At 39.4% G+C, this 16,274-nt stretch overlaps 1 protein-coding gene across 2 annotated transcripts in view; it reads right to left on the bottom strand.

Moving 5' to 3' along the window:
• Positions 1–391: 391 nt before the first annotated feature.
• The window catches only part of rnpc3 (RNA-binding region (RNP1, RRM) containing 3), a 28,267-nt gene continuing 12,384 nt past the window's right edge, over positions 392–16,274 (bottom strand). The window contains exons 11-16 of one of the 2 annotated variants that reach the window (XM_034706192.1): positions 10,554–10,727; positions 7,649–7,743; positions 7,385–7,443; positions 4,305–4,437; positions 866–943; positions 392–720 (exon numbers count right to left, since the gene is read on the bottom strand). In XM_034706192.1, coding sequence (XP_034562083.1) covers positions 875–943; positions 4,305–4,437; positions 7,385–7,443; positions 7,649–7,743; positions 10,554–10,727 — 530 coding nt within the window. In that variant the 3' untranslated portion in view covers positions 392–720; positions 866–874. The remainder of the gene's footprint in view (positions 721–865; positions 944–4,304; positions 4,438–7,384; positions 7,444–7,648; positions 7,744–10,553; positions 10,728–16,274) is intronic. The other variant, XM_034706191.1, reaches the window with a different exon arrangement.

Below are 16,274 nucleotides of genomic sequence, written 5' to 3'. Positions count from 1 at the left end.
TTGTACCACGAGAGAAGGAAAAACCAATCAGATTTCCAAATCTTCCGTTATGATGGCTGCTGAGAGAACTTATTCACTCTCCGAGGTTTGCTCTCTGTAATCACAAAGACTGGAGCAGCCAGGGACTCTAAAGGTAAGCTAACCCAGGCCTGGTAATTTCCTTCAGTCTGCAGTCTGCTCGCTTTGTTTGCTGTCTCCTCTGGACTCTGGGTTTCAGCGCTGGTGTTGACAGCTCACCATCTGCTGCAGAGCCAATCCAGATCTCATATACCCTCGCCAGTCTGATTCACTCACCTGTCAGGATTTGAAATACTCAGGTATGATAGTTTGACTGAAGTGTTCCAAAAATTTGACATATTTTTGAGGCTGTGGTCAGAAAACATGACAAAAGTTGATTTAATAAAAATGCTGTTTTATTGAGTAATAAATGAAGAAGATGACATCAGACACCATCACCTGAAATTCAGCCAAACAAGGAGAAACGTGAGGCAGGTATACAGACCTTAGAGTCAAAAGTTTTCCAGATCACATATGATAAAGCTAGCAACAAAAAAAGCATGCTACGTGGTCCTTTAAAATTTACACCATAATTCAAGGCTCATATATCTGACTGGGCAAAAATAACTAGAGATAAACTGCCCCCATTTTCCCCAAAGGATATTCCACATTAAGGATACAAATGGTTCTGCTGGGCCACAAATTCAAGCCTCTGCATCTCAACTACACAAGTGTAAGCACAGATGTAAAAAGAAAGTCATTATAAGGACCTGTTATATGTCCTGTTCTATAAAAACAGTACAGACATCAGAACAAAAAAAGCATTCAGTATAATATTGTCCTCGAGCAGATCACCCGTCTCACTCACCTGTCGTGCTCATCGTTGTCTCCCTCCTCTCTTGGTGTCTGTGGTCTCTTGTTTCGGTCTTGCAGATCTGGCAAATTGCTGCGAGTTTAGAGTTAAGGTCTCTAAGCAGAAACATGTCAAACATAAGAGGTTAAAAGCTTTACATTCACTGTTCAGTTGGAGGGGAAGGTTGCACTTCATCAGTTAAGAGTCTAAGTAGGGTGCTTCATCTTGCTGGAAGCGTTTTGTTTATCGTGATGTGAGCCAAATAAACAAGTTAAATGTTAATGTTTTGTCCTCCTCAGCTCAGGATATGAGATATGCTGCCTCTTTAGATGATCACTTTCTTTGTGTGGCAGGACCCTCAAACTTCTTTTAAAAGAGGATTTTATGTGGATGCATTAGTTGGTAAACATTTCAACAAAAATCGCTAACGAAATTAAATGCTGGCAAACTAAATTCTTAATTTAATGGTTACATCGTTGCACATGTTTTTGTGAGTGGACATAATTTTCTAGAGCCGAGTCGCTGAGGACTGAGCCATCTCTTCTCCCTACTATCTCCGTTGAGTGGTGCACATGAAAACGGCGACTGGAAAGTGACGGGAACACAAAACAGAGCAAAACACCAGCGGCCGAGGCAGCACCACTGAGTCCTAAAACTTTAAAGTCTGGGAGCATTTCAGCCGCAACGCTACGAAGAAAAGGAGTCAAGGACTGCCCATGAGGTTTGTAAAGCAGACCTTGTTTATCATGGGAGCACATCAGTAATGAGCAAGTCTGATCAGAGAAGGCATGTTGGATGTCCCCTCTTTTAAAAATCAACTGTGACATTCAGCTGTTGAAGAGGAAGATGATTTTTTTTAAACAGAAACAGCTGGCTACACTGACAAAAACAGGACTTTTATCTCACAGATCACAGGAGTTATTTGTCTTTTGCTGCCTTGATTGGTATGTTTAGTGTTATCATTTGTCAAAGAAATATTGTGTTGGATAATTAATTATTATGCCACAGTCACACAGTATCACAAACAAACCAACTGAGGCAGCAGTAGACCAGGAACTCCATCGTTCATTAAAGCTGGGGTTGGTAGTCAGATTTAGATACACTTTTTGTTATACTGGTTAAAATGATCTTTATGTCCCGATGGCAATCAATACATACTGTGTTCTTAAAAAAGAGCGGAAAAAAAGCTGCTATCTACAGCCGGAGTAAACCTGGGAAAACACCAACCAATCCCTGCCATCAGGAGCCAAATTATGAAACCAATCAAATCCCGTCCTGCTGTTCTGCCTGCCTCCTTCGCGTTCATTTCATGTTTGTTTGTGTTTTTAACTTTCACTATGAGAATGTTTTGGTGTTTTTTTACCGCTGAGTGAGACATGAGTTGACGTAGTGCCAAACACAAACAGTGTGCTGAGGACCGGTTTTGAATCAGTCACGATCATATGGTCGCAAAGCTGCGGCACTCGTGGATGTGAGCGGGGGCGTCGTTTTGGAGGAGCTCCGAGGGGAGGGGTTCGACGGAGTCCCAAGGAAATGCTACATTCAAATTCATGCTAGTTTTCCGTGACTACCAACCCTAGCTTTAAGATGACATTTCTACTTAAATCAATAGACTGATGTAATAATAGTGCTCAGGTTTAAAAATACTTGAATTTCAGACCTTGAGATTTTACATACAAAACATCATCCTCATTAAAAAGCCATTTCAGCAGAAGGCACAAGTTCACAGGCTGAAAGCTTACATTACCGTCAAATGTCATCATGTTTTAGTCCAAAAGTTGAAAGCAGCAGCTTTGAGCCACAGGGACACGCCACCTTATTAAACTTGCCAAATTTAACTTGAGAAAAGGTCAAAGCTGTTTGCACATAAATGCCAAAAGACAACTGCTGAAACAGTTGGACCTCATAAGAAGAGCAAAGTGTCTCGATCTCCTGAGTGTGGCTCGCTAACTCAACAAGAGCTTGGTAAGTTCCCAGACTGATGAACTGTTTGCCACTTTGACAGCGTGGAACATTCAAGAAGCAGACAGAAGCACAGTTTGTTAATAAAGGAGCATTTGTGCAGGTGCTTCCTTCAGCTCAACAATTATTAACAGCAAGCTCTTTGAGGATTTTCTGGGAAGCGTCATCCTGCAGTCTCAGGCCAGCACTGAAAAAATCATTATACTGAATCTCAACTGGGACCGGCTGTCCTCTATCAACTGCTTAAAAAAACATCTGTACCAGGATGAACCTTTACTCCAGTTCTTCATGCTCCAAACAGAATTCAAACTAAAATATGAAGATCACCTTAAATCACACACTGAGCTCATAGGCAAACTTGAAGTATACTTACAGAGTATACCAGGGGCTCACACACTACTGCAGTCTGCACAACTCACCATCCAGAGTTCTCCTCCTCACTCAACACTGCTGTTTTTTTTAACCAACTTTCCTCAATTTTCAGAAGTTAAATCAGAAAAGTAAAGCTGAAAGGAAGTGTGTCTTCAAAGTAATGTTTCAGCTCTGTTATGTTATTGCATATCACGATATCTGCAAGTCTGGAAGCTTGTGCATCCAACACAGAGCCTCAAACATCTGAAAGTCCTTTCAAATGTATAGCCTCCAAAGCAGCTCTTACAATGTGACGAAATTACAAATCTGTGTCGGACAGCAGGACAACACCTCCAGGTAAATTGCATTCTCGACCTCACTGTTTATACTTTGAACTCTAACACTAATGAGCCGTCTCAGAGCTCATTGGTCAGATGGTGTCACATTAAAACCCCATCGATAGCCTTGTTGCATTAGACAGGTTCAAAAGTTGATGAGCAGTTATTGGAGGAGGAGCAGGTGGTGCCTCAGGGCTGCCAGAAATTAGTCCGGCTCCTCCTGAAGGCAGGGAGGAGCAGTGCCAATAACACATCTGTGAGGGGAGGGGTCAACTTAGTTATCACCACCATCCACTTTAACATGCCCCTTTATTTACAAGCTGTGACTTTTGATCCATCCTGAACACTTGTCTTTACTTGATTTTAATGTTTCTGTATTTTAACAATCAAGAAGTGGGAAAATTATTAGGGATTTATACATCATTTTAAACGTGGTGTGCTAAAATATTGCATCTCCTTAACTCTCAATCTCAAAATAGCCCTGTGATGTGGAAATGGAGGTGGATATCTCACCACAAAATGAACCCAGACATCTGTAAAATATATCTTTTGTGCCTGAGGGCTGTATTCTGCAGGTAGAGCTTGTTATTTTTGTATGAAAAAAAGCCTCCTCTATGTGTGCAAATGAGCATACTTCTCATTTGAAGAGCTTCTCTTGAGTAATTGTCAATTAAATAAGCAGACATGATACATATCTATCTATATATGCAGCTCTTCACACCAAATCAACACACAACCTGGAATTCCAGCCCTCATATATCCCTCGCCCTTGTTCTTCTTGGTCAGAGGATTAAAAAGGATACGACGACGAGGGGTTTGTCAAACAGAACGTAGCCGTTGGTTTCCCGCAGGGCTTTCTCTGCACCCTGCTCACTGGGGAGTCCTACGAAGGCCTGCCCTTTCATTCGCCCCTCCTTCATTAGCACAATGTCAAACCTGAGGAAGAACCAGAGCAGGGACATGACATCATCAGCTGAGGCTTGTGGCTGAGCCCAGTCAACATTGTACAGAAGCTAAAAATGAAAAAAATGTTATCTGCCTCTGCAGCCACATGAACAGGGTTCGCCAATAAGGTGTAAACAAATCTGTGGGTCTTGTCTTTTCAGTGCTGCAGCCTTAGACTGCTGGCTGTGACTGCATTTCTTTCTTGAAGGGAAACTGCTGGTTGTCAGTGAGCTTTTTTGAACACCAAAGTGTGCACTGTGTATGCAGATGACGTGTTCACTTCAATCTGGCAGCTTTTTCCGTCTCTAGAGGTGATGTTAGAAATAAACATTGTTAATTGTCATGTCCACTAGGAAAGAGAAGCGAGAGCACACGCTGCTTCAGAATCAAACAATCCTGCCTTAAAAAATTTTCACATTTCTAAAGCTGGAGTCACAGATTTGTCCAGCATTGACCAAGTCATTAGTCTGTTTTTTGTTGTTGCCCAGCTGAACACATTTGAAACCATAAGTCAACCTCAGCTTTAAACACTAAATGTTAACCAATCTCAAGCTGCCACGCTGACCTATTCTTAATGATTGTGATGTCTGAGCAAGTCAACACAAATGCAGATTGATGACAGCAGCTGAGGTGTGGATTTGGCTATACTAACATTTAAAATGAGATATCACAGTAAAGGTTGAATGCATCAGAGAATATTTCTTTACTTTCCTGCCACACATCTTCCAACTCTCAGTGGGTAACCCTTTTCTGTGTTTCTAAACTTTTCACTGCCCATGACACAAAACTGAACATTGAAGGATTTAAAGTTAGGGACTCATACTTTAAATCTGTCTGCCAGACCTAATGAAGAACAAAATCTGTGTCGTGGTTTACCTTTCCAAACCGGTGTTTCTAACTTGGCTAGTTCTACATAATAGCAACATAACTGAGTTTTTCCTAATGCGTAATCGAGAAAGGGCGGCTGTGGCTCAGTGGATAGTCAGTCGTCTCTCAATCGAAAGGTTGGCAGTTCCATTCCAGCTCTGGCAGTCACATGCCGAAGTGTCCTTGGGCAAGACACTGAACTCCAAATTGCTCCCTCTGTTGTTCAGCGGTGTGTGAATGTGTATGAATAAGATTAGCTAATACTGATGGTCCCTTACTATAGAAGCCTCTACCATCAGTGAGTGAATGTGGTGTAAATGGGTGAATGTGATGAGTAGTGTAAAAGTGCTTTGAGTGGTCAGAAGCATTATATAAGTACAAGTCCATTAAGCATTTATCTTGACGGCCTTTGTACATTGTGCAAATGAGAAGATGTTGGGTAAAGATAGGGAGGCTAGGAACAAGAGATGTAACAATGCTGGGAAGGGGTTGACCGATAATTGGCCTGGAGGATTACCAGGGGCTGATATTCCACATGCCAATTATCTGTATTGGCATTTAATTTTACCTAAAGTGCACCTTATTGGCAAGGTGTACAGTTTTAGGGGTTAAACATGTGTCACATGTGTTGCTGACTGTTATTCATTTGTAGTAATAAGTAGTGAAGTAGCCTGGTTTTTATGAATGCCAGGTCTGCATTCTAAATTTTGACATGCATTTTTAAATCTTTACTGTAAATGCATATCAGTTTCAAATATCAGCTAATAATTGGTGTCAGTTTTCCTCAATATATCTGGGTGTTGCCTTCCTTGCTACTTGTCAATATGTGTCAATTGCTATATTTCACTTAATGTCAGATTATCGCTCCTTTTTCTTATTTTTTTATATTTTAAAAAAAAAATTCTATCATTCTTTTTTAATTTTAATGTTTTTATTATTATTATTACCATCTGTTGCATTGTCATTTTGGTTATTTCTGTTTATTCCTCTTTTTGAATCTCCTTTGTTGCTCTGTATTTAGGATTTGCTCTTGGTCGGGGTTAATGTGGGTATTGTCTGTACGAGTTCAGTTTGTCGATATATGTGTGTTCATGTTGATATGTTGTATAAACCCACAACTTCATAAATAAAGTTTAAAAATAAATAAATAATTGGTATCAGTATTGGTCCTGAAAACCCAATATTAGTTAACCCCTAATGCTGGAATCACAACATGATTTTGTGTCACAGTTCTCCTAAGGTGTAATGAACACAGTTTATGTTCAAGCTTCAAGTATTAAGAGACATAAGCTCTTACGTTGTCATAATGTTGTCTGTCAAGTAATCTCTCTCCCTCTCTCTGTTACCTGAGCAGCAGGTCTGAGACATTACTCCCCACCTTTTATTCTGAAAGGTGGTCAAGTCTCCTTTGTCTGGCTGCCCAGGTATCGTCTAAATGTGGTGGTGCATCCTCAACTGCAAAATCTTCACCTGCTGCTGCCATGTCTGCAAGCATCTATTCAGCTACAGACAGAAGAGATGTACTGATGTTCAGTAAGAGGAGTCAAAGGCAGATATCGCCCTCTGCTGTTTAAAAAGGTTTTCTATATGCTACTTTCATCTCACTGATTTGAATCATTCCTAATGTGTAACGATTTTCAACAGCCTCACAAGATTCCTTTCCTTCCCTCGTAAGAACAGATAACATGAATGCACAAAGCATGTTAATCTTACTAACTAACTCTCAAATGGTTTGTATTCAGGTTACAAAAGGACAAACTCTTTCTGTGGCTGAGCTGCATCCCAATGTCCATCACCTACATCCGTGTTCAGAGTCTTGCCCGCTACTCAACATAAGCTCAGTTTGATGACTCAGGTGGAATATTCATTTCAGGTTCTGCTGATGCACAAACAGAAAATGTCCCTCATGATCCCTGTGTCAGGTTAGATTCTTATTAATATCACAACACAGAGTCAGCATGAATTACTGACTCTCAGGAGGAAAGGAACAAATTACGGCAGTCAAAAATAGCTCCTGAAAACAAGACGGAGTACAGTAACACGCTCTCTGTGTCGCCTGCTGTTTACATACATGTTTCTCTCGGCTTCTGATGAGGGGTCGATGTATCGCCCATAGATGTACTTCAGGTCCTGGAAGAGAAGTAAAATGAAAATATTAATTAATCGTCTGGGCAAGTTTAGGTTTATAACTTAAATTGTACTTTACCATTCAATAACAGAGAACTAAGTATTTATAATTGCGTTTAGCAGTAAGATAAATCTCCAGGATAAACATCATATTCAGTAAAGCAAACAAACACACAAAAGTGGGTCAAGCAGCTATAAATGCACCTACTTTCTCCTCCACTTGCTTTGCAATATTCTTCACGTACAGTCTGCAGGTCGGCTCTCCAGGTTCATAATTTTTAAACACAGACATCCTTTTTATCTCTGTTATAAGAGAGAGGCAGAAAAAATATTTCAAAAACAGGTACAAAGCACCACAGAGCTGTCTCTTCCTGCGTACAGACCGGTTCAAAGACAGAGTGGACTGAAGAAATCAGAGATGCTATGTTTGATCCCAGCTCTCACCAGCCAGTTTATTTTTATATTTTTAACTTATATCTCAGCCGCTGTGTCCTATATTTGAACATGAAACACGCCTTAATGTTGGGTGTCAGTGGAAAATAGCACATGGAAATACACTTATTTAGCTCATGAACTTTGCAGAAAATAAAAAACTAGGATATATTTGAGCCTTATTTGTGACAAAGTGAGGAGAAACCATTCTAGTGTTTGAAGTTGGAAACAAGAAGGCTGTTTAGTAATGATCTAGTTTCCCACATGTGAACTTTTATCTCAGCGCTGCTCTGTCATCTTAGTGTTTGAGCACAGATAGAAGAAAAATCCTCAAATGTGGATTCAGGTGGTGTAGAGTTTCAGAGATTAGACTTCAGCACTGATTGAATAAGGATTTGTTTTTAAAAATGCAGCTGAAGTTGTAATTTCTGAGTACTATTTTTCTTTCAGAAGTTATAAATGAATGTAAATCAGTGCATGAATATGAATAAAAATGTGTAGCCCCAGAGCTTGTGTCACAGGTCTGCTGCATATTTCTGAAAATCAAGTTTCTGCCTTTATAAGACACAAGTAAAGATAAAAAAGTGCCTTTTCTGAGAAGGAGAACAAACATTGTCAAATTTAAGACCTCCCACAAGCAAAAATCTGATTTTATAATACATTTTATGACTTTTTAAGATTTTTTATGAATTTTTAGGAGCTCTAGGAGATTTAATATCTCTCTAATAACTGATATCATTGACATTTCAGGGGAGCAGATATAGGCTATGAACACATGACTGACATATAATTAACATTTAAGCTTGTATTTTGAGTTTAGAAGAGAACAGTTGCCTTTTTAAACATCCAGTAGGTCACCATCACTGCAACATGTACTGCTTTATCTTCTATTTTACTATCAATTCTAACATAAACATCATGTTGTATTGAAGAAGACTTGAAACTGAAGACTGAGACCTTAAAACTCATTAGGAAAAGGTTAGATTACTGATTTAATTCCCCTGCTGGACATTAGAAGAATGCAGGTTTGAGGCGTTTCTGCTTTGTCGTCACCATAGACTGTATAAAATATGGACGTAGTATCCGTGACGTCACCCATCTGTTTCTGAAGAGCTGTTTTGAGGCCAATCGTCGGCAGCAACCATATTGTTGCTGTCAAGCGATTATGACGTAAAGAGGCGGGCTTTGAGCCTCCTAGCCAACAGCTACAGTGTTCCCCCCTGTCAATCAAGCCAGCTGTGCCTCTCATTGGAAGACTCTTAATCCCAATATCTTCGAAATTGCCGTGTTATAAAAAAATTCACCCCCCTACAGTGTGTGCCGATCGAGAAATGAGCTATCCGGACTACACTAGTTTTTCGTACCAGGCTGTAAACATGTTTGTTTCTGCTGTAAAGATCGTCTTTTTTGAATTGGTGTGTATGTGGTTTCCGCTACTTCCGGAGCCAGCTTCAAGTGGATCTTTGATGAACTGCAGTTTTTAACACTTCCTCAAGAGTTTTTAGTTTAATCACACAACTTTTGTAACTGTCGCTGTCTTAACTTTAGCTGTGTTCATATACGCACACAACTCCCGAAAATGTTCCGAAATTTTCAGAGCGGGTGGCATGTGTGAACGCAAACATCCAAAATTTTCACTCCGACTATATCTGGAATTTTATTCACCAAACTTCCGAGTAAAATCTCCTCAAGAGAACAGCATTGCAGATGTGAGAATGCAGTTGGGGGTGATGACAATGATTATTTTATGGGACCGGTGTTAACCCAGAAGATCGACGATTAAAAGGATGAATAAAAACAACCAAAGCTGAAGAGGCAGAATCATTTCTAAGACAAAGATGTCACATGTGTCTGTTTACACAAACTATTTATGTAAATGTAATCACCCTCGTCTGACAGGGAAGACTTCCCGCTGTGAGGGACATGTGTGAGAGAGCACCTTTGCAAAATTTTGGTGGCAGAAGAAGCAATAATCCCACTCTAAGAACAGTTAGCAGCTTGTTAACATCCCTACGACTGAGAACTATTCTGCATCTCTCCTCCATCTTTACTACCATGGCATGATTTTCATTTGCGTGAAAGGAACAGGATGTTAAACTTTTTAGCGAGAGCTTCACTAACTCTGAGGAAGAGGAGCTGTTTCTGCAGTTGGCACTTTTCTTTATTGTTCAGCCATGATGGCGCTCACTGCTCACACTAACTGCCAAATTTTTCTAATATGCATTTCAAAGAAACTACAGCTGTTGTTTCCGTTCCTGTTGCATCGCTACTACGCAGAAGAAATAATTCAGAGGGAGTAAAAGAATCTTAGGGATGTTTAAAACAGAAAAATGTTCAAACTTTTTTGAACTCTATATGGTTCAGTGTCAGCCTGCAATGCCTGGAAGAAACACAGCAGTTTTTATTCTCACATGGAAATATGTTTGGATGTTTGTTGGAAGAACTTCTCCAGACTGAAACCTTTAATCCATACTTCTCTTTTCCAATCTTGAAATTAAAAGTCTTTTTTAAAATCCTCGCTCAAAGACCAGTAGAGATCTTACTTTTCTGATACTTTTCTTGTCGTTAGGGTTGGATGAACCACAGGAAACGACTAAAAAAAGAAAAGCCCCTGATGTTTGGACACATTACCTCCCTTGCACTTAGAGAACAATCACTTGGATAGAAGACAAAATGCTTACCATCTTTAGCCAGCCGTCCTTTCTCTAGCTCCTTCCTGGAGATGACGTCTGAGGGTAGATCGTGCTCATCATCACTGTGCTCCTCCTGCTGCTGTGATGTCGGGGCAGTGGGGTAAATCTTCCCGAAACCTTCCACCTGTGCTCCGTCCTGACCGAGCTCCCTCTCATCAACACCTACAGGGACACAGAACAGACTCAGAACATATACAGCACATCAAAGTCAATCTATTAAGCTGCATATACATTACATTTGATAATAGGTTTGATATTATGGTCACAAAGTAGATTGGTTTGCCATACAAACCCCCCCTCGCCCCACACTTCAGAGCAAATACAGATGGAAGTCTTCAAAGTGTCTAACAAAAGCAGATGGTGAAATAATCGCTTCCACACTGTTTATCCTCCTCAGCAAAACAAACAAACTCAAGATGGGAGAGTGGAAGTGAGTCCTCTTGGTCTAATTAGTTTAAAATAGTGCTGCTTAAAATCTCCAGCCGTGGCTTCATAAACTAATGAGGTTAAAATTGATTTCTTTGTCAGGATTTAATATGAGAGAAGATTTATTTTCGCTGGACAAATAACAAAAACCTGGTCTGAATGGTGTTACATACTTTGTGCTCTAAAATAACTAATAGATGATTTTTGTATCTGGTAGATTGCTTCTGCCTTAAGACATGAAACAGGCTGGGACGTAATCTTTCAAGTATCGAAGTGTGTCCACTAAAAGTTCTTATTTTTGTCCCTGACAGGCTCAGATTTTCGTTTCGAAGTGTCTGACAACATTACACAGGAAGCTGCTTTTGTATACTAGAAACAGCTGTTACATCACTCTCTACAAACACACCAGAATACATTGATATACACGACTTTCACTTTTGCAGAGCAGTGAATTATTTGGCTTACTGCTGCATCAACAGATTGGTGTGTTTCTGTTTTATCGTGTCACACAAAGATTGTGGTGGATCCATGGACTATAAAACATGGAAACAGAGGGGGTAAGAAGCCCAGAGATGGCCGTCGCCATATTGAAAATACTGACTCCAACTAACTTCTTGCTATTGTAGAAACAAGCACAAATAAAGAGGTGGAATTAAAGCTGCTATCACTGGGTTTGGAGAAAAGGTCATAATGCCCATCAGTACTCATCTGTAAGTGAAGTAATTTGAGACTATTGTGAAATCTTTGCGTTTCCAATACCTTTTTTATCAAGCAATGTTATTATTCTCCTCGTTCCCGTTATCACGGACCAATCCTGGCTAATCTCCAATCCTCTGTCCTGATTGGTTAAGGGGCGGCCCCTACTACGTCCTCCGATTGGTCCGGAACTATCATGACTACAGATCTGTGTTGGGGGATAAGAGGAAATCTGCTTGGGAGGGATAGTGTTGACATTCGAAGTCCCTCTCTCTGAACAGATGTTTACTCTGTGACTACCAACAGCAGCTTTAAGCTGAGTAGAATGTGCCATCTGATTACCGCAACATACAGTGTATAAGTGACCCATACGACTAATACACCAGTATAAAATACAGAGAGGTATTTTATTGTGTTGAGATATTGTTAGAGCCATGGAGTAATTCAAGTCTTTTTGCCTTCTTTATATCATTTTGCAGAAATAAGAGCCTCAGTCATAACTTTTGATTAGAATTCCTTTAAATACTTTACATTCTCAATTTAATGTCTTTCTATGTTCATCTCACTGGTCAGAATATCTGTGCCTTTAATTGGCCTACTGTCGTTAATTGGTGCTGCTGTCTAGTGCACCTAATTAGAGTAAATTAGCATCTTAGCATGTGTGTTGAAATGAGGGCAACAGATTTTCTGGCCATAATTTTTCATAGTTCTGTACTTTTTTAGGCTAGCAGAAGTTTCTTGCTTTAGTAAACAGGTTTATAAAGATTTGAGAAGTATGTTTTAGAATTGATTTTAAGATTTTACTGATTACTTTTAAAGCTCTACATGGTCTTGCTCTGAGCTATATAGCAGACCTTTTAATACCCACGAGCCGAAAGTGCACTGAGATCCTCGGGTAGAGGTTTACTGTGCATTCCAAATAAAGAAAAAATGAAAACTAAAGGGGACAGAGTGTTCACAGTGAGGGGTCTGACACTGGAACCATCTGCCTGAGGGGATCAGGTCTGCTGATTCAGGGAGCTCTTTTAAATTCCTTTCTTAAAACATACTTTTATCGCAGAGCCTTCCCGGATTTTATCTGAATTTTATTTGGCTTTATTTTATTTTAACTGTATTAAGATATATATTTAAAAATAATTGTATTCCTTTAGAGTTATTTTAGGGGAATTTTATGTCTTTTAAAATAGGTTTTATCTCTTTACCTTGACTTGTGTGTTTTTATTATCTGCCTGTTTTATTTTGCTGCCCATGTAAAGCACTTTGTAACTCGGTTTTTGAAAAGTGCTCTACCAATAAAATTATTATTATTATTATTTTGGAAAAAAAACCTTAGTTTGTTTCATTTTTATCAGCCTCACTTTCATTTTTAGAATACATGCAAGTTAGCCAGTTTTAGATAGCAGGAGTCAGAAACATCACATCCTTCAGAAGTGGCAACATTGATTTTGGCTTAAAGTCACTACAGATACTTGACCCAGAGGATGACGCGCAAAGTGGCTGCATGCTGTACAGCTGATCAGTGTGCTGCAGGCGGAGGAACGTGTATGTGATGCGGTTGAAAATAGTGCTCAAAGTACTGAAACATTTCCATATTTAGCAAACACTTACACCAACAGTGGTAATAGGAGCAGATTTTCCTGAAATGAGCTAAATTATGTGGTAAAATTGATCTCATTTGTAGCGGTGCACAGTGTTGCTTCCATTCCGGTTCAGCCTCAGTTTCACAACAAAGGGGCAGAGGGGACCAGGATCCCCCTGTGAGTGCAGTCTGTGCTAGCTGAAGCAATCTTCTGGAGCACTCTCAAAACTTCTTAGATGTAGAGCAATTTGGACACATGAGTATCAAAAAGAAACAGGGTCATGGTTTGAAAATATTGGATTCTTCTTTAAGAGAGAAGTGGTTGCCTGACGATTAACAGAAGACGAGGTGTAAGCACGCTCAGTCTGTGTTAAATACAGAACTGTACTCAAATCAAAACCCTGTCCTGTTTGAGGAACATGTGTTATAAAGGTAGTGGGAGGAAGAACTCTGGCAGACTTTTGAAGAGAGTGCATGCATACACACACTCACACACATGCTTTAGATGGAATTACCAAGAGCAGTGAGCCTGTACAAATCCAAGGAGGAAGAAAAGCTTGTCATCCACAAAAGGTGTGTGTGTGTGCACGCAGTGTAGCGTGAAGTGTTGGGGAGCTTTTCTGATACACTCTTGTGGAGAACTAGATCACTGCTTTCAAAATTATCCTCCCCCTTATCTGTCCCCCACCTCCCCCTTTTCATTTAAATGGCTTGTTTATCGGATCACACGGCCCCCTCCCTCCCTCCTTCCCTCCCTCCCCTTCTTCAGCAAGACAAGACTAATCCAAAAAGCCACCTGTCATAGTTTATCTTTCTGCTGCCTTTAGGAAATCTTTTGTGTTTGACTTTGAGATCTATTTTACTCCTCGGGAGCTCGCCAGGTAGTGAAGTTGTAGCTAGAGAGAGGTGAGATAAGGAAAACAGGGAAGTGCACAGATGACAAGTAACACAGACTCTGCCCCCAATGACATTTCCTCACACAGATAGTAGTAGAACCTTTTCTGTGCCAGCTTCTGCTGTGATATACCGCTGTGTAACACTTGGCTCTGACTTCTGCCATACACATTTAAATGATGTCAACATGAGCATCAAACTAGCTTTTTCTCCACCGTTATGATAAACATGATGCAAACAGTGCCTCTCCTACTCATGAAGAGAGAGGACTTTCATTCAGATGTTTCCATTTACATGCAGACCATAGCATCAGCCTAATTTGTTTTGAACTGCTTTATATAGAAGACGTTTTTTGTTTTAATTTGCATCGCTTTCCTACCCTTGATGCACAGAATCATTAGAGGATAAATGTGGGGAAGCATTGGTTATTGATCTTGATTTAAGGTGGAACAAAAAAGGAAGCAGCCATTAGTCACTCGAAGGAAGATCAATCGACCCCTGTGTTAATGTCATAAACATTTCACAGATCCTTTCAGACCCAAATTCCATTATTTGTTGATTTCAAACACTATAAATAATAATAATAATAATAATAATAATAATAATAATAATAATAATAATAATAATAATAATAATAATAATAAATACACAGGTGTGCATTTTTGTGTTGGAATCAATCATTTTTAAAAGTTGTGCTGGATGGACAAACCAGGAAATCTGAAGGTACTACCTTGTAACATTCTCTGACATTCAAAAGAGCAAGAGATGCATTGATATTAAACCTTCACTGGCACATATAATGTCACAACTGAGAAAATGAGTGTAGGGGGACCTACACAAAATTTTACTCATTATCAGAGGACAAATTCCAAGATTTGTATGCCTTGAAGAGCTGCTTTAGAAATTATAAATCACTAAGCTCTAAATCAATCAATTAATCAGTCATCATGTTGTGTCTATCACCTCTCTCTTACTCTCCTCTATCCCTCTTTCAAGACCCAACTCGGTCGAGGCATGATGGCTGTCTAACATGAGTCTGGTTCTGCTCGAGGTTTCTGCCTGTTAAGAGGAAGTTTTTCCTCGCCACTGTAACTAGCTAAATATTGCGATGTGCAATGCTCATGATGGATTAAGGTGGGGTCAGACTGAGTCCTATCCTGTCCTGAAGGTGGGTCTCTATTCATAATTTGACAGAGTGGTCTAGACCTCCTATTTTTATAAAAGTGTCTTGAGATAACGTTTGTTGTGATTTGCCGCTATTAAATAAAGATTGATTGATTGATTGTGTAGCCTATATTTTTATTTTTTAAACGTTTCACCATATTGCAGTTTAGACCAGTGGGGTTGGGACCCCCTGGGGGTCGCAAGACACTAATAGGGGGTCACAAGATGACTTCTGAAATGTTTTTTTTTAGGTAAACAAAAATTGTATATTTTACCCATCATTTAAAATATATAGACAACAAAAGCAGTTACATTTTAAATAGTAAAAAATGCCATTTGTTTTCTGCCTCTCTTTGTTACCCAATGACTCCAGAGGTTAGGGTTAGTTAAATTAGGGTTAACAGTTAATTTAAAAAAAGTATCAGTAGCAGCAGGAAACACAGCGATGTGCATGCAGGCTAATTTTCTGCAGACCAGCTAAATGAAGTATGAAGCAACTTTTTATCACTTTGAGGGACCGAGTCTTTGGCACCTATACTGTGGGGGTCACGGGCTGAAAAGTTTGAGAACCCCTGGTTTAAACTAATCATTTTGTGGATGATCATAAGTTTTGTTTCGTTTTTCTTTTTGTGAGATGAAATATTTCACAATTTTCTGTTTCTTTTGTTTAGCTTTTGGATGAGTCTTATTTTGAATTAAACATTTGAGAGCTTTTTGAATAACATATACATATATATATATATATATATATATATATATATATATATATATATATATATATATATATATATATGTATAACATATACAAAAAAATGTGGTTTTGTCATATCAAACGTTTTTCTTGCAAAGTTATATTTCTGGCTGCTTTTATGCTTTTACTCAGAGTGGGCAGGACAGTGGCTTGAGCAGGAAACCAGGACAGAGAGAGGGGAGTGACATGCTCGAAAGGG

This window comes from Notolabrus celidotus, chromosome 17, assembly GCF_009762535.1.
Source record: "Notolabrus celidotus isolate fNotCel1 chromosome 17, fNotCel1.pri, whole genome shotgun sequence".
In the NCBI taxonomy this organism is placed as follows: Eukaryota; Metazoa; Chordata; class Actinopteri; order Labriformes; family Labridae; genus Notolabrus; species Notolabrus celidotus.
The sequence above is the reverse complement of the archived record's forward strand: the minus strand, read 5'-3'. Positions and strand labels throughout refer to the sequence as shown.